This window comes from Nicotiana sylvestris, chromosome 2 (genome assembly GCF_000393655.2).
Source record: "Nicotiana sylvestris chromosome 2, ASM39365v2, whole genome shotgun sequence".
Lineage (NCBI taxonomy): Eukaryota > Viridiplantae > Streptophyta > Magnoliopsida > Solanales > Solanaceae > Nicotiana > Nicotiana sylvestris.
The window spans coordinates 169,226,143-169,244,781 of NC_091058.1; the positions used below are offsets into that span (position 1 = coordinate 169,226,143).

Below are 18,639 nucleotides of genomic sequence, written 5' to 3' on the forward strand. Positions count from 1 at the left end.
TGACGGGGAAGTCTTTTTCCTCCGATTGAAAAAAAAAGTCATAAAGAAAGTATTTTTCATAGCATTTTATGCCATGGAATTTTTTTACCAAATACACTCTAAATGACATAAAATATGATCGTTTTCAAAGAAAAAAGTAAAGTTGAAGCGATCAAACATACTTTCGCAAGTTCAAATTTGGAATTATTCTTTTAGTCTTTAGTTGCCTAGTCTGATTAACTTTTAACATAAATGGTAAATGGCAACTTGCTCCAATCAGAGAAGCCAATAAACACGTGCTAATGACTTTTGTTTAACTTTTGTACATCACTTGGACAATTTTTTATTTTTTTTGATACTTATGATTGGACTAGTAGACATGCACCAATGTAACTTAGCAGAACTAACCTACGATGTTATCCTAAACTCATTTTACAATTCATCGCCTCGTTCGTATTAAAGAGTTGTTGCCAACCACGAATAGATGCAGTGGAATGGATAAGATTCTCGAACTTTTAACCAGTGGGTTTAATTCGAGTTCTAAAAATGAAATTTTTTTTTGGTAGGAAGTAACAACAATAACAACCTAGTAAAATTTTACAAGTGGAGTTTGGGGAGGATAAAGTGTACGCAGACCTTACCCCTACCCCAAGGGGATAGAGAGGCTGTTTCTGATAGACCCTCGACTCAAGGAGACAAAAAAGACAATATATCAGTACCAACAATAGAAAGCATAGAAATAATAACAACATCATAAGTGCCAGAAAATAGATGAAAAATAATAACAGAAGGCTCGGTACTATAAAAAGTAAAAGAAAAGTATGGACACAACAATAACTACTAGCACTCTAGGACACAACCATAAAAGACTAGCCTCTCACCTGGTCCGAAATAGAAAAGAGCTCCACTACCTCCTAATCTACAGCCCTAATGCTCGACCTCCACACCTTCCTATCAAGGGCGATGTCCTCGAAAATCTGAAGCATCGCCATGTCCTGCCTGATCACCTCTCCCCAAGAATATTTAAACCAAAATTTTAAAAGTGGCTACCCCTTCTTGAAAATAAGCACAAAAAGAAAAACATAAAGTGAAATAAGAACAACGAAAGTTTAAAATTACCACAAACAACACAACCCCGCAACACAGTTTAATTAAGAATAGATCCTCTTTTTTACCCGTAAATGGTACAATTGAATTTATACATGACTTTTAGACAAGTAAATTAATTCGATCCTGAAATAATAGAAGAATTGAAATAATATGCAATACTTAGTCTTGAGATGAAAATGAAACAGCAGAAACAGTAGTTCCGGGAGCAGGGCTTCCGAATACAACAACAATGGAATCAAAAAGCAAAGAGATAAAATTGTATAAAGCTTTGAACAGATTATAGCATAATTTTGCCAGAAAATCCGTGTCCCTTACGATGATAATAGAGCTCACTATTTATAGCTGCATCTAGGGAAAAAGGTCATAGGATCATGCCCTTCTTTAATGTCAATTATGAGGGCCATTGAAGGATGTGTAACAACGGGCATGAATGACAAATTCATTATAACGGGTAGTGTACTAAATGCTATAAAATATTCTCCATTAAATGCTACTGGGTGGTAGGAATTTATTTCATCTTTATGAGCATCATTCTTCCCGATAACAGATGGAATGTTTGTCTTTGGTTTTAACTATCCTATGCCTTCAGCTCTACATGTTACTCCCTTATGCAATCACTTAACATAACATGTTTTAACCTATATAGATAGTCCCCCTACTTTCCGGTGGCATAACTTTGTGTCACCAGAAAGTTGGTAGAAACATTTTTTGGGTGGGAATTTCACTGACCCCTCTAAAATGCTTCTGAGGGTTGATTAGACGCACGTCTCTCTGCATTTAATGCCCCAAACACGCGTCATTCCATGATTCAGCATAACTTTTTCTGGCTATTGAGGTAATTATGGCCACAAATTTAGCCGCCTAAACCTTTATTTATACGCATCAACTTCCTTAATTTACACTTCATAACACTCTGAATTTTCTAAGACTTTCTTTACTCAACTCATCTCTCGACTTCAACATTTCTTTAACTTCCTTCTTTGAGAGGAAAAACTCTTCCTCTGATAAGAAATGGACTCCTCTTCAAGAAAACCTAGTTCTTCAAAGAACAAAGGCAAAGCTGACGATGCCGCTCCCCCTACGGTGAGTACCACCATCCCAAAGAACCTGATTACCACCAAAGATTTCGAAGAAAAGTTTCCTTCTGATAACCCTCGTACATGGACCGTTGGCAGATATTCTTCTTCCATCCGTCCTTCCAGTATTCCAGCTATGAATGAAGTTTGTCGTTGCCAGGATTTAGACATTATCGCTCCTGATATGGTGGAGCGGGTAACCCTACCCAAGGAGGGTTTTACATACTTTTACATATATCCCTTTACTTTGGGAGTGTTTTCTCTCAGTGGAGAGCTTGAATCTGTCATTGCGGAGTTCTGTCTTTGCTACCAGGTGTGTTTCGCTCAAGTAAGTCCTTTCATATGAAGGACGGTTGCTTGTCTTCAGCGCTTGTGCCAAGAAATGGGAGAGGAGTTGTCCCTAGCTCACGTGATGAACATCTATTCCCCCTAAAATCTCCCGCGGAGGAATGATAAACTTTAGCAAACACATCCACCATGCTCTATTATCTAGCATGGATGATGGCAACGATCGGGGATTGATGTCGCCCAAATTGACACCACTGATTGGGATTGTGAAGCGTTCGATGCAATTATAATTACCCAACATGAGTTGAGGTCGATTTCACAGAGAGCTTATATTAGATTAGGTATATATCTAGATTAAGTGTATGATGTGCCCAAAATGCACTTTCACATGTTTGGTTGTTTCTTTCTACTTCTAATGATTATGCTAATGTTTGTAAATGAAAAGCTAGAGAACGTTATTTTTGGTGTTGTTGTTTTTCAAGTTTATAAGAGATCTAGGGTCGTGACTTCCACTTAGGTGGTTGCATAATGGATTGTAGGCTTTAGGGTAAGTTTGATTGGTCGGGGTTGTAATATAGTAATCACATGCAATTATCCACTCAATACCTCAAGGTAGTTAGAGTGATTTTGCCCAATTTGGCTTTCTCAAGTCCAAATGGGTAATGCACAAAACAAGTGATAGATGCTCAAGTTGGGTCTTACTATCTCTAGATTTAACCCTTTAATTGGGGCTATCAATTTCTTGAGTTCACCTCAATTCCTTGTTAGCCAAGTTTTTCTAGACTTAGTCTCTCTTTCTCAAGTGGAGTCTAAGTCAGGCATGAATTAATGTTTGCAACCATTAATTCTTAAATTCAAGCAAGAACTAGGCTAAATATCACTCACCCAATCACAAACAAGCCCTAAATTAGACACCCATTAGGTACCCACACTAGGGTTGGGTCGTAACTCTAGCTAAGAATTTAGCTACTCATAGAGAAAATTGAAGAAACTAAAGAAGAAAATAATATTAAACTCATAATAGATGATAAAGGGAAGAGAATCCAATGTTAAAATGATAATCTATCACAAAGTTACCCAAAGCAGTAAAGGAAAAGGACTATCTATTTTCAGATGTTCAAACTTGACCTAATTTTGACAAAAAATACTATTTATATACAACTTAAATTATCGGATAAAATTGCCCTTGCGGAGGTTCTGCGACCGCATAATTCTGTGTTCGATCCGCACTTTAATGTTGGCTTAATAGGATGGATTTTTGCGGTCGCACAATTCTGGGTTGCGGCCGCACTTCTTCAGATTCTACGGACCACACATTTATGAGTGCGCCGCACTTTTGAGCTTGATCTTTGACATAAAAGACTTCTGCGGACCGCACATTTCTGAGTGCGGCCGCACTTTTGATTCTACGGTCGCAGAATAATGGTGTGCTCTGCACGTCCTCATGGACCAAAATTACATCTCTCTGAACCTCATCTTCTGCGGCCGCACAATAATTGTGCGGTCCGCACTTTGCAAAGAAAATCTATCGGAGGTCTCTTCATGCTCTGCAGTCGCACACATATTGTTCGGTGCGCACTTTGCTTTTTGTTTTTTTGCTTTGTTTTAGTGCTTGTCCAAAATTACTCCTTCGTGAGTTGATTTTCATCTCTTTGGCTCATTTTCCAATAATCCTGCAAGTAAACACATTCTATCATTTCTCGGTAATACCTTTAAGCATTTTTTTAAGCTAAAACGAAAGTAAAATAGTGCAAATAAGTTGTCAAAATCCCTAATCATCAACTCCCCTAAACTTAAACTTTCGCTTGTCCTCAATCAAATACGGTAATTCCCACCTCCACAAGAAAAGAGCTATTTCATCTAGCTTAAGGTGAAACAAACACATATCAATTGGGACCAACAATTACCTACAACACTTATGAATTAACAACAAGGCAATGATTTGACTTTTCAAGTACAATAGTTCAAATGTGATACTAGAGCATCAAGAGTTGACTTTATTCATCAAGGAGGCTCGCTCTTTCATGTAGGTCATTGTGGATCCCTAACTCCTCCTCCTCTACTCTCTGTTAGCATACCTCACTTAAGAATGTAGCAGTCAATTCAAGGATTTGTGAGAAGTTCGCTCATCTCTCAAAGAATGTCACAAGTACGGCTCTAGGTACCATATACTTGTCCCTCATGTAAATCACCACAAATGGAAGTCCACTCAACTTGAAATCATGTAGGGCTTTTTTCGAATGTAATGAGGGCTTATTGGATAGGGGTAAGGAATGTTGGAATAGGAACGGGTTCATCTTTCCTTAAGCACTCAATTTTCTCTTTTTGGCTCATGTTCTGCCGACTCTTTGAGTCATTATATTTTTCCTCGGGGGAACTAGAGAGACTTAACATCACTCTTTCTCGGTCATAATGGTCATTTTCTCCTTCTTTGTTTTCTCCATGCTTTGCATCATTTCTTTTCTTTGAATTCCATCAACTCTTCACTTTATTCACTTTCTTTTTGTATTTTTCTTTCGTTCATTCTTTCTTTTTCTTCGCCTATCATTTTCTTCATTTCTTCTCTTTTTTGTGACTTTATATCACTTTCAAACTCCTCGTCTATACCCCAAACGTACGTTTTAGCCAATTACTTCTCAAGAGTGATAAGGAAAGCTAGGGTGCCAAGAGAGGGTCACTACAAAATAGGTAAAAACTTGTAACGTGGTTATCAAATGAGAAAGGTCTTAGGCTCAAATGGATTGACTAGAGATAGAAACATTGGTGGGGCATGAACAATTTCAAGCAGGCCAAAGAGAGCCTACACTCACTTCTCAAGCCAAGCAAAACTTAGAATTTTGCCTAGAAATACATTCGGGACAAGTTCTAGACCATTCACATGGGGTACTTGGACTTGCAATAAAAATCTCACTTCTCACACAATTGGATTGTTAAAGAGGATAGGGTCGAGGGCCCACAACAACCATATTCAAGATTGAAAATCACTAATTGTTCAACTAAACCACTCGATGATTTCTCAAGTCAACACAAGAGTCTAAAGGTCACTAATTAAAGTTATTTCTTGCCAAGAACTTGTTATTAACCATAAGGTCGTAGTTAAATGTGGTGGTACCAAGTGAAGCATGTTTGACCATTTTTATTCATTAATACTACTATTTTTACCTAAACATCAAAAATGGATTCAATCCCTTAAGAAAGTTGCCACGCTATCTATCGTTCGGAAGAGCCACCTGGTTCACACAAAACCTACCTTTGGAAAGAACCGTGACATTAAAAAAGTCAAAGGCTTATTCCTCACTCAAACATAAAAAGAATCTACCAAATCAAAAGGAATCTATTAGAGTAAATAACAAGCTATACTACTAAGAAAAACAAACTAAAGAAGCTATGAAATAAACTACTGAAAGTAAGGCAAATGAGTATACAAACTGAGGGGAAGAGAATATATACATCAAAAGAGAGGGAGTAATATATACATAATGAAAGAGAGAATAACGATAAAAGAAAAGGAGTATTAAAGTTATTACAAGACAATGTCATATCAAATCAATCAAAATAGACCACCCCCTGAATAAGAATAAGCATTGTCCTTAATGCTTAATCAAAATAAGGAAGGGTAGAGAGTTAAGAAAACTCCCTATATGGTCTCACTGTGCATGGGATCATTAGCATCCTCAGGCTCTGCCAACTGGATCTTATTATCCTCCGGTCGGGGAATAATAGGGTTTGTAAACATCTGAAGCTTCTCCTCAGTAGTGTGAGCAGCGAGATCTGGCTCTTCAGGCTGGCCAGCTGCTGCCTCTGATGCCTCAGATATTGATGTTGCTGCTGGTGCCGACTCCATTAGCAGATCAAGTGTTATATCCCCAGCATATGCTATCTTGGCTACTTCTTTTCTCAACCTATCCACTGATTTCTTTGAAGCCTGAGATTTCCGCATCTTCTTCACCTATTTGCCCAATTCCTCAATGACTCCCCCACGTGCCACCAATGTATCCATGATGGTCTTTTGATTTTTTAGGATCTTTTACAATGTTTCCTCCACTGACAGAGGTACCTATGATGCTAATGGGGTAGAAGACCGTGCTGCAACCGCACTGGATATGTCAGAAAGCTTTGAAGTAGCTGTCTGTATCCAGTTGTTGAGACTCGCTAATGTCTGGGAGACTCACAGAGCAGTGATTGGATATGTGGATGAAGCAGGCACTGGTACTGATGTAGATGGTCTAGAAGATGGAGGTGGTAGCATGTCAGCTGTCTCGGTGGAAGGACCAACTGCTGTGGAAGGCATGGTAGCTGTAAAATGCTCGGCAGCTAAATTTGTAACCACCACCGTTGGCTCATCAGACTGGCCACTAGTGGTAGTTGCTTTACCCTAACTTTGGGTTCCCCGGTCCTTGCAAAGAGTACCATGAGAAGGGCTTTTTGGCTCAAACTTGTGTATCAAATCTCCTTGGCTCCACCTTGGCATCCTTAAGGTACTCAGTGAGAGTGTTTAGATATGGATAGGAGCTTTCACCTTTTCGTACAACCACATACATGTTGGCCGACATGATGACACCTATATTTATTGGGTACTCGGCCATGATAAATGCTACAAGAATAGCTTGGGGAAGTGGAAGATTGTTCTCATTCCTGCTCTGGTCTATCCGGCTGCACACAAAAGTTTGCCACCCTTTTGCATCAAAATTGAGGGTGTTTCGTGCTGTGGAAACTCCTATTATGATCCACGGTGGCGGTGGTCCTAGGGCTGCCAAGATGTTGCTAGCCAAGGGCAAGCTGCATCACCCATAACAAGTTTCTCCATGTACCGGACTGCCTCTATCTCCTCGAATCCCATGTAGGTATTCAGAGTGTATTGATCAAATCTGACTTTTAAATTTCACACTTTGGTCACTTTGGTACCTTTCTTGATGTTTGCCACATTGGCATAAAATTCACGTACCAAGTGCTCATTGGCATCCATAACACTCTGGGTGAACCACATCTACCATTTGCGCTCCCTGAACTGCCGAATGACATTTGGATTGTATTTATCCAAATCCTTCACTAAGAATTGCTGCTCAAGTGTGAGCGATCTCTGGGGCCACCATTCTCTGAATCTAGTAAAGGCAGTCAAGATCACAAATCTATCCTCCCATATCTCCTTCTTTTTAGACCTCTCTAGGCCACCCACTCTAGTGTTACCCCCTCTACCATCATCAGGAGCATCATCATCAACGGGGATTAGTGCTGCCGAGGCATGTGAGGAAGAGGGCTCAGAATCTTGGCTACCCTCTTTCGAACCCTCAGAAGAACTAGCACAGGAGGAGGATTCATCTCTCAATTGTAGTCTACCCGGAACTTGTTTGGGTTGAGATTGGGCATCGGGTTGTGCTTGCATAGAGTTTCCCTCTGAAGCTTCCCTAGAAGGGAGATACCCACTGGATTCTAAGGGTTCAAGGGCTCTGTTGGCAGTTGCCTTCTTGTTTATTGCTCTTTGGACTGAGAGTGGGAGGTTTCCCCTGCCTCGGCCTGGGGAGGGTTCACCCATCCCTTTAGAAATATCGCCTCTACCTCGTGATCAAACCATTATATACAATACAGGGCATATAAGTCAGTTAGAGTTCCAAACAGTTGCATTATAGTTGCAGAAAAATGGTCTACAGAAGAGACAGTGCGAACCACACAATTCTGAGTGCAGCCGCAGACTACCATATGCGGACCGCATAAATTCAAAGTGCGATCGCACATCCTGATGTGTAAACCGTACAATATTGAGTGCGGTCGCCCAATCCCAGGTTCAGACTACTGGTTCTCTCATCTTTCAACAGTGCGGTTGCACACATTTTTCTGCGGACCACACAATTTTCTGCAGACCGCACAATTTTGAGTGCGGTCCGCACTTTTCATGCACACATTTTCCCTAATTCTAAGATCTACGGATAGCACAATTTTGTGTGTGGCTGCACAATTTGAAATCATGCACCACTAACTTTATGTTTTGCAATTTTTACATAATTGAGACATGATATTTACAATTAAACATGATTAATGATGTACCCAGTCCCCAATGAACACATATGATATTGTCCACATGATTTTAAGCACACATAACTAACATTTGACATTTTAGGTCTAAAAATAACTCTACCACAGAAGAACAAAAACTAAGAGATATTGAAAAATCTAAAGATGAAGTGAAAATACCAGTGATGAAGGATGCAAGTAAGAATCTACGCTAGTTGAAATGAATGAGGATTGTGAATTAATTGGACTTGCATTGTGCTTGCTTAGGTCTCAAGAACTCATAGTGTGTAAAGTTGTGAATAGTGCACTGAGGTTCTATTTTGAGGTTTACCAAGTCGCCCCAAACTTAAGTTGAGTGCGGCCACACAATTTTGAGTGAGGTCCGCACTCTTTACCTGGACTTTGCTGAAGCTCTTCGGTCTGTACAAAGTGAGTGCGGCCGCATAATTCATACGGACCACACAATTTTGTGTGTGGACACAGATTGGCTATGAATTTTGACAGACCAACTTCAGAGAGCTTGCAATTTTTGTCCTCCAGTTATGCGATCGCATAGAGAATTGTGCGGTCGCAGAGTGATTTCTGCGATTGCAATCAGAATTTTGCGGTCTGCACAATTAATGCGTGGTCCGCACTTTTTCAACACTTAGCCGATTTTTATGACATAGCCCCTGCAATACACACCCATTCCTGCATACACTTCAAAACTAGTTAGCACAAAACAAAGCCTATCTAATGAAAAAGAAAAGAAATTAGAAAAAGATAAATGGGTTGCCTCCCAAGAAGCGCATGATTTAACATCGCGGCATGACGCAGATTACAAATCATTTGAAATGAAGAACCGCCACGACGTGGCCATCATCAACTTTTCCAAGATAGTTTTTCACCCGGTGCCCATTGACTCTAAACACTTCGTCATTCTTATTTTTCAAGTCCAATGCACCGAATGGTGTCATACCAACAACCTTAAACGGGCCACTCCATTTTGACTTCAACTTTCCCGGAAACATCCGTAATCGAGAATTGAACAATAACACAAGCTCACCTTCTTTAAACTTCTTGCTCCGAATGTACTTTTCATGGAGGTAATTCATCTTCTCCTTATATAAGGATGAACTTGTATATGCATGGTACCTGAACTCATTTAGCCAATTGTGTCACCCTTAAATTGGTGGCGACATCCCATTCAAGATTAAGCTTCTTCAATGCCCACATAGCCTTATGCTCAAGTTCCACCGGAAGATGACAAGCCTTCCCAAACACCAATCGATATGGAGACATCCCAATCAGTGTTTTGTAAGTCGTCCTATAAGCCCATAAAGCATCATCAAGTTTCTTGAACAATCCTTCCGATTGGCATTCACTGTCTTTGATAAAATACTCTTGATCTCCCTATTGGAGACTTCCACTTGTCCGCTTGATTGAGGGTGATAGGGGTTCGAGACTTTGTGAGCGACACCATACTTGGTGAATAAGGTATCAAAAGCTTTGTTGCAAAAATGCGAACCTCCATCACTTATGATAGCCCTTGGAGTACCAAATCTTGTAAAGATGTTCTTCTTCAAAAATACCACCACACTTCGAGCTACATTGTTGGGTAAAGCCACGACTTCAACCCATTTTGATACGTAGTACACATCTACCAAAATGTAAGTGTTCCCACAAGAGCTCACAAACGGACCCGTGAAATCAATACCCCACACATCAAAAATGTCAATCTCCAAGATGGTGGTGAGGGGAATCTCATTCTTCTTAGAAATCCCACCGGCCCTTTGACATTCATCACAATGCTTGACTAGATCACTAGCGTCCTTATAGAGAGTAGGCCAATAGAATCCACAACTCTACACTTTTGTTTCCATTCTAGCTCCACCATGGTGACCATCATTTGGTGAAGAGTGGGAAACCTCAAGAATTTCAACTTGTTCTTCCTCCGGCACACATTGTCGAATCACACCATCAGTACAAATCCGTAAAAGATACATTTCATCCCAATAATAGTCAAAGAAATCTCATTTGAGCTTCTTCCTTTGGTTTGAAGAGAACATATTCGGTACAATCCCACTCAAATGACAATTTGCAAAGTTCGCGAACAATGGCATCCTGGGTATTGAAATAGCTAAAAGCTGCTCATCGGGGAAGGAATCATTGGTCTCTAGGCCATCATGTGGCCTTCCCTCCTCCTCCAATCGAGACAAATGGTCCGCCACTTGATTTTTACTACCTTTGCGGTCTTGGATCTCTATATAAAACTCTTGCAATAGAAGAACCCACAGTATTAACCTCACATTTGAATCTTTGTTGCTCATTAAGTACCGAAGCGCCGCATGATCGATGTGGACAATCACCTTTGTACCTATCAAGTACGGGCGAAACTTCTCCATAGCAAAGACAATAACAAATAGCTCTTTTTCAGTCACTGTTAAATTGACTTGGGCATCATTCAAGGTCTTACTAGCATAATACACCGGATGAAAGATTTTGTTGATTCTCTGCCCCAAAACTGCTCCAACTGCCACATCACTTGCGTCACACACAAGCTCAAAAGGCAAGCTCCAATCCAGTGCGGTGATAATAGGAGTAGTTGTCAATTTGAACTTGAGCAATTCAAGTTCCTTCATGCAATCCTCAATGAAATGGAATTTGGTACCCTTCTCTAAAAACTTACACAAGGGGTTCACCACTTTGGAAAAATCCTTGATGAAACGGCGATAGAACCCCGCATGACCCAAGAAACTCCTCACTCCCTTCACGGATGTAGGGGCGGAAGTTTAGAAATCACTTCTATTTTGGCCTTGTCAACATCAATACCATTATTTAAAATTTTATGGCCAAGGACAATGTCTTCCTCGACCATGAAGTGACATTTCTCCCAATTCAATATGTTCGCCTCTTCACATCTTGCCAAGACCTTATCCAAATTGTGTAAGCAATCATCAAAAGAATTCCCAACCATGGAAAAGTCATCCATGAAGACCTCAAGAATATCCTCCACCATGTCGGTGAAGATAGCCATCATACACCATTGAAAAGTTGCCGATGAATTGCGTAACCCAAATGGTATTCGCGATAATGTGAAAGTACCATAGGAACATGTGAAAGTAGTCTTTTATTGATCCTTCGGAGCAATAAAAATTTGATTGTAGCCAGAATACCCATCGAGGAAACAATAGAAATCACGGCCGGCCAACCTATCAAGCATTTGATCAAGGAAGGGAATTGGGAAATGATCCTTTCTTGTGACTTTGTTAAGCTTGCGATAGTCCATACACATTCTCTACCCGGTCCCCGTTGTTGTAAGAATCAACTCGTTCTTGTCATTAGTAACCGTAGTCATACCCTCTTTCTTTGGGACACATTGCACTGGAAAAGTCCATGAACTATCGGAAATGGGTAAACAACCCCCGCATCCAACCACTTTATGATCTCCTTTTTGACCACCTCTTGCATTTCTTCATTTAGCCTCCTTTGATGTTCAACGGAGGTTTCCTCCAAAATAATCTTGTGCATGCAAAAGGCGAGTCTTATGCCCGGATATCCATCAATGTCCATCCAATTGCTCTCTTCCTCCTTTGTCGCACCTCCAATATGGACTTTACCTATATGTTAGTCAAACAAGAGGAAAGAATAACTGGTAAAGTAGAAGAAGGGCCAAGGAATTCATACCTAAGATGTGGAGGCAATGGCTTTAACTCCAAAGTAGGAGGCTCCTCAGTTGAGGGCTTTGTTGGAGGAGTCTTCCAGTTTACAAGATCTAACGATAACTTGCGGGGTTCATAAGTGTACAACCCCATTCCTTGCAATGCATTCACACATTCCACATAGCCTTTTTTCTCCTCATCATTATCATGGTTGAGCAAAACAGCTTCTAAATTATCCTCAACATTCATTGTGGCACTAGCATCATCAATAATCACATCAGTTACCAAATCCAGGAATGAACAAACTTCATTGCTATTCGGTTGCCTCATAGATTTGCACACATGGAATACCACATTTTCATCACCCACCCGGAAAGTGAGCTCACCGGCTTCCACATCAATAAGAGCCTTCCCTGTAGCAAGGAATGATCTACCCAAAATAATAGGCACCTTATAGTCCACTTCACAATCAAGAACCACAAAGTCCGCTGGGAGGAAGAAATTTTCAACACAAACCAACAGATCATCAATAATACCCAAAGGTTTCTTCATTGTATGATCTGCCATTTGCAACCTCATAGATGTGGGTCTTGGTTGCCCAATCCCCAAAGTTTTGATCACCAATTAGGGCATCAAATTGATACTTGTCCCAAGATCACATAAAGCTTTGGAAAAGTTGGAACTTCCAATTGTACATGGGATTGTGAAAGCCCTCAGACCTTCCAATTTTGGTGCCATTGAGTGCACAATTGCACTCACTTGATGTGTCATCTTTATAGTCTCACAATTCATCGACCTCTTCTTGGTGTCCAAGTCCTTCATAAACTTTTCATATCCCGGTATTTTTTCCAAGGCCTCAACCAACGGCACGTTAATAGACAAACTCTTCATCATGTCAATGAACTTTTTAAATTGGTTCTCACCATTTTGCTTGGAAAGCCTTTGAGGATATGGAGGCGGAGGCCATGGAATTGGTGCCTTAGCCTTTGGCAATACCGGTTCTGGTATGTCCACAATGTGCTCCCTAGACGGGTTCACTTCCTCTTGAGTCTCCTCCACATTGTCATCAATATCAATTCTCACCTCGTCATTTGCTTGCACTTTATTTCTTGGCAACTCATCTTCTTGTACCAATTGTTCCTCATCCATAATTTTCTTTTGACTTGAGGCGGTTGTTACCCCACCTTTTCTACTCCTTGTAGTCACGGCCATGTCATGTCCCATGTTGTTCCCACCCTTCGGGTTTACCACCGTATCACTTGGTAGTGCCCCCTTAGGACAAGTGTTCAAAGCTTGCGAGATTTTGTCAAATTGACTTCCAAATTGCGAATGGAAGTGTTGTGAGAGGCTAATTGAGCATCGGAGCCGACATTCTTCTCCATAATTTGTTTGAACATGTTTTCTATTCGATCCATCTCATTGTTGGAAGAATTCGGACCCTGAGAAGGATACGGAGGTGGATTTCTCGGTTGTTGAAACATCGGAGGCCTTTAAAAACCCGACCCCCGGTTGTTGTTGTTGTTCCACCCTCCTTGGTTTTTACCTCACCAATAGCCTTGATTATTGCCACTACAATTTCCTTGGTTATTTTGACCATTACAATTTCCTTGATTGTTCCAATTCCCTTAGTTGTTTTGATTGTTCAAACTACCTCGATTGCTTGAATTCCAATTTCCTTGATTTCCTTGTGGTCGCTATTGTTGTTGACTTGGGCCTGGATTGTTGTTTTTTTCCCTTGGAAGTTGTTCACATATTGCACTTCCTCCTCTTGCTCATTGTATTGTCCATCTTGATCAAATCTACTATCATCTTGCTCATAATATTCAACCCGATTTTGCACTTGAGGACCCTTTTGCTTTCTCTTGTTTACCATCATACTAACTCCTTCCATTGCATTTACTTGCTTTGGGACCTTGCACTTGTTGAAGTTGAGATTTGGATAGTTGATTCATTGTGGTGGTCAACTCGGCAATTGCTTTCCCATGATCATGTAATTCTTTATGCAAGTGAATCATATTTGGATCGCCTTGAGGAATGTTTGCTCTACTTTTCCATGCCGATGAAGTATCCACCATTTCATCGAGAATCTCACAAGCTTCTTCATATGGCGTTGTCATGAATTTTCCACCGGCAAGTTAGTTGACCATGCATTGATTGGTAGTATTGATCCCCATATAAAAAGTTTGTTGAATCATAACTTTGTCATATCATTGTTCGGGCACTCTTTCACCATAGTACGGTACCTTTCCCATATCTCATGCAAAGGCTCATTGGGTTCTTGTTTGAAAGCTAGAATCTCATCCCTAAGAGCTGCCATATCCCCGGGAGAAAAGAACTTGGAAATGAATTTCTCGGCCAATTCGTCCCATGTATGGATAGAATGATTTTGAAACCTCTCTAACCAATCCAAAGCCTCCCCCCTATAGAAAAAAGGAATAGCCTCAACCGCAAAGCATCCTCGGAGACGTTTGTTTGTTTACTCCCCCAGCAAGTGTCAACAAAACCATTCAAGTGCTTGTATGCATTTTGACTTGGAGTCCTGGTGAAGAATCCCTATTGTTCTAACAGTGTAAGCATAACATTTGTGTTTTGAAAATTTCCCGCCCTAATGTCTAAGGGGACTATGGCACTTGCGTATCATTCATTTTGCAACACCCGGTGTGCCGCCGCACTTGGAGGAAGTGGGGTGGAACGGGAACGCTGTCTTGAGGCAGGCGACCTTATCTATTTACTTGAGGTTCAAGAGGAACATCATCAACTTGAGCATCATCCCCGCCATCCCCAAATGGCACATTTCCAAGAGGATCATTGTTGTTGAGAGCCATTATATCGCCTACAGTTGTTTTCACAAAAAAATTAGTAACTCGGAAGGAAAGGAATACAAATCACACACAAAACCAAATATAAAGCTAAATCCGTTTTTGGCTCTCCGGCAATGGCAACAAAGATTATGTTGCCCAAATACACACCACTGATTGGGATTGAGAAGCAGTCGATGCAATTATAATTACCCAACGTGAGTCTGGGTCGATTCCACAGAGAACTTATAATGGATTAGGTATATATCTAGACTAAGTGTATGCTATGCCCAAAATGCACTTCCACATGTTTGGTTGTTTCTTTCTACTTCTAATAATTTATGGTAATGTTTGCAAATGAAAAGCTAAAGAACGTGATTTTTGGTGTTGTTGTTATTCAAGTTTATAAAAGATATAGGGTCATGACTTCTACCTAGGTGGTTGCCTAACGGATTGTGGGCTTTAGGGCAAGTTTGATTGGTCGGGGTAGTAATATAACAATCACACGCAATTACCCATTCAATACCTCTTGGTAGTTAGAGTGGTTTTGCCCAATTTGGCTTTCTCAAGTCCAAATGGGTAATGCACAAAACAAGTGATAGATGCTCAAGTCGGGTCTTACTATATCTAGATTCAACCCTTTAGTTGGGGCTATCAATTTCTTGAGTTCACCCTAATTTCTTGTTAGCCAAGTTTTCCTAGACTTAGTCTCTCTTTCTCAAGTAGAGTCTAAGTCAATTAGGCATGAATCAATATTTGCAACCATTAATTCTTAAATTCAAGCAAGAACTAGACTAAATATCACTCACCCAATTACAAACAAGCCCTAAATTAAACACCCATTAGGTACCCACACTAGGGTTGGAACACAACCCTAGCTAAGAATTTAGCTACTCATAGAGAAAATTGAAAAAATTAAAGAATAAAATAAGATTAAACTTATAATAGATGATAAAAGGAAGAGAATCCAATGTTAAAATGATAAACTATTACAAAGTTACCCAAAGCAGTACAGGAAAACATCTATCTATTTTCAGATGTTCAAACTTGACCTAATTTTGACAAAAAAAGTCTATTTATACACAGCTAAAATTATCGGACAAATCTGCCCCTGCAGAGGTTCTACGGTCGCACAATTATGTGTGTGGTCCGCACTTTAATGTTGGCTTGATAGGATAGACTTCTGCAGCCGCACAATTCTGCATTGCAGCCACACTTCTTTTGATTTTGCGGACCGTACATTTATGAGTGCGACTGCAGTCTTGAGCTTGAGCTTTGACATGAGAGACTTCTGAAGATCGCACATTTCTGAGTGCGGCCGCACTTTTGATTCTGCGGTCGCACAATAATAGTGTGGTCTGCACTTCTTCATGGACCAAAATCACATCTCTTTGAACCTCATCTTCTACGACCGCACAATAATTGTGTTGTACGCACTTTGCAAAGAAAATCTATCAGAGGTCTCTTCATGCTCTATGGCTGCACACAATATTGTGCGGTCTGCACTTTGCTATTTTTTGCTTTGTTTTAGTCCTTGTCCAAATTACTCCTTCTTGAGTTGGTTTTCATCTCTTTGGATCATTTTCCAATAATCATGCAAGTAAGCACATTCTATTAGTTCTCGGAAATACCTTTAAGCATTTTTGAGCTAAAACGAAAGTAAAAGGGTGAAAATAAGTAGTCAAAATCCCTACTTATCATGGATAGATGGAACGGTTTGTTTCAATTGCCACCAATGATATCATTCTGACAATGGCTTCATCCCTTCCAGAATCATGGAACTGCATTCGTAAGCTCCTTGTTTAATATTTCTTTCATTAGAAATTTTCTCATATCCTTATTGACCTTCCTTCTTTCACCTGTTTCAGCAACTCGATGGGTTCCACCTAGGGTTGAATATCTAGAATAGTGGGTCCAGAAAATTTTGGACGTCACTACGCGCAAAACCCGTACGTGGAAAGAACTGGACCTTAAATACGGGTGGAAGGCCAAAAATCATGGTAACTTAGACTTGTCTCGTCTTTGCTTTTTGTGTGAGGAAAAAGATTAATCCTTTCTATTTTTGTCGAATTCAGGTCTACTCTAGGGTTCAATTTTCGTCCCCGAGGAGGACGTTTTGGCTGATGCTACTGATGTGGCAAGGTTGCTTCAGGAGGTGCTTACTTGAATAGGTATCTCTGGACCTGCTTTAGATGCAAGTGTTTCTTCTTGGAGTCCCCGACCGGAGAACAATAAACGAAGAATGCCGCCTCCCGAGTCGTCTTCGGAAGTCGTGGTGATGAGGTCTCTGCCCGGGTTGACCATAAACACCATGATGATTGACGATGATGGAGAAGATAGTGATGAGGGGGATTTTCTACATAGAAGATGATGATCCTTATCAACTCAACATAATGCTCAACCTGTTGAGTTAGTTAGACCAACGGAGGACGATATCTGGCGCTCTAGGGTTATTTTGAGATGGTAGAAAATGCCAACTCCCGTTGCCCGATCCCAGCCGATGCGCCCGGTACTGCGAGGCTGAGTATCGGCCCCTGCCCTCTTCGGTTGATGATCAACCAACAACCAATACTGTATTTGACGCAGCTGTTTTTCACCCTTTAACGGCATCATCTTCATCACCTTCTTCACCCAATCTTCCATCAACAACTGCTACATCATCTCCACCGGCCGCATCTGTCCGAGAAGTGGATGTTCCTCTTTTCCAATCCCCAATTCATAGGGATTTGGGGCAAAATTATGTTGCCCCCTCAGAAGATCTACAAAGGAAGAGGAGCATTACTCTCTCGATCTCCACTAGGTGTAATCTGTTATCCCCGTCGGTGGAACTTGCGAACTACTAAGCCTTTGGCTTCCGAAAAAAATTGGAAAAAGATACAGGCTCTCTCGGGAGAGTGCTTGTTGAACAATGCTATGCACAACGCCGCAGCGATATATTCTTTATTTCCTTTTTCATTTCTTCTATCTTTGATTTTAGTATTATTGTTGAATTTTCCTTTCTTGTTTTGTAGGCCAATTTCCATGCTTTCGAGGGCCTCCGAAGGTTAATTCGGCAAAAGAAGTGACTTACCTCCGAGCGGGATCATCTTTTGGACGAGCGGGACCAAACTACTACTCGCCTCTCAGAACTAGAAGCCAAAGCTATGGAGGCTATTATGTTGGATGCTTGTTTGCAGCAAAACGAGCAAGAAATAGAGACCCTTAGCCAAGAGATCGCCCCGCTGAGGTTTCAATTTGAAGAATTTAAAGCCAAATGGGCTGAAAGATCAAATAATTTGGAGGCAGCCTTGAACTCCAAAATTGAAGAGCTTGCTGCTTCTGGGGTGAAATATGCCCAATTAGAGGAGAAGTATCATAGGACCATCGAGCATAATAGACTTTTCAGCTCCACTATCTGCGATCTCGATGTTAGCTTCCAGTACGTTAGGTCCGCGTGGGAGAATCTTTCTTTCGAGATGACCAACTTAAAGAAAAACTTCAGCGCAAGTGGTTTCCCTCATTGTTGAAAAGACGCATTCTATGTATAACAAGGGGAGAAAAACCTTGGAAGAGGCCAAAGTGGGTGTCGTAGATTTTGAAGCCGAAATTGCTAAGGCCCTTGAGTTGGAGTTAGCTGCAAAAAGAGATCTTTCGGCCAGGCATGATGCTACCAATTCTTCTGGTTCTGGCTCGTTGTTCTCAAGAATTGGAGAGGAACTAGAAGGTGACGATTTTGAGGGCTAAAATGATGAAGGCCAA

General features: G+C 40.7%; 1 protein-coding gene across 1 annotated transcript; it reads right to left on the reverse strand.

Moving 5' to 3' along the window:
• Positions 1–12,727: 12,727 nt before the first annotated feature.
• Positions 12,728–13,327, reverse strand: LOC138885954 (uncharacterized). The gene has a single exon (XM_070166966.1). It carries the CDS (start codon positions 13,325–13,327, stop codon positions 12,728–12,730), a length of 600 nt encoding a protein of 199 aa, XP_070023067.1.
• Positions 13,328–18,639: the final 5,312 nt, after the last annotated feature.

What these genes read in the sequence shown, in the direction of transcription:
- LOC138885954 (XM_070166966.1), bottom strand. Translation starts at nt 13,327, where the DNA reads ATGGGACATGACATGGCCGTGACTACAAGGAGTAGAAAAGGTGGGGTA.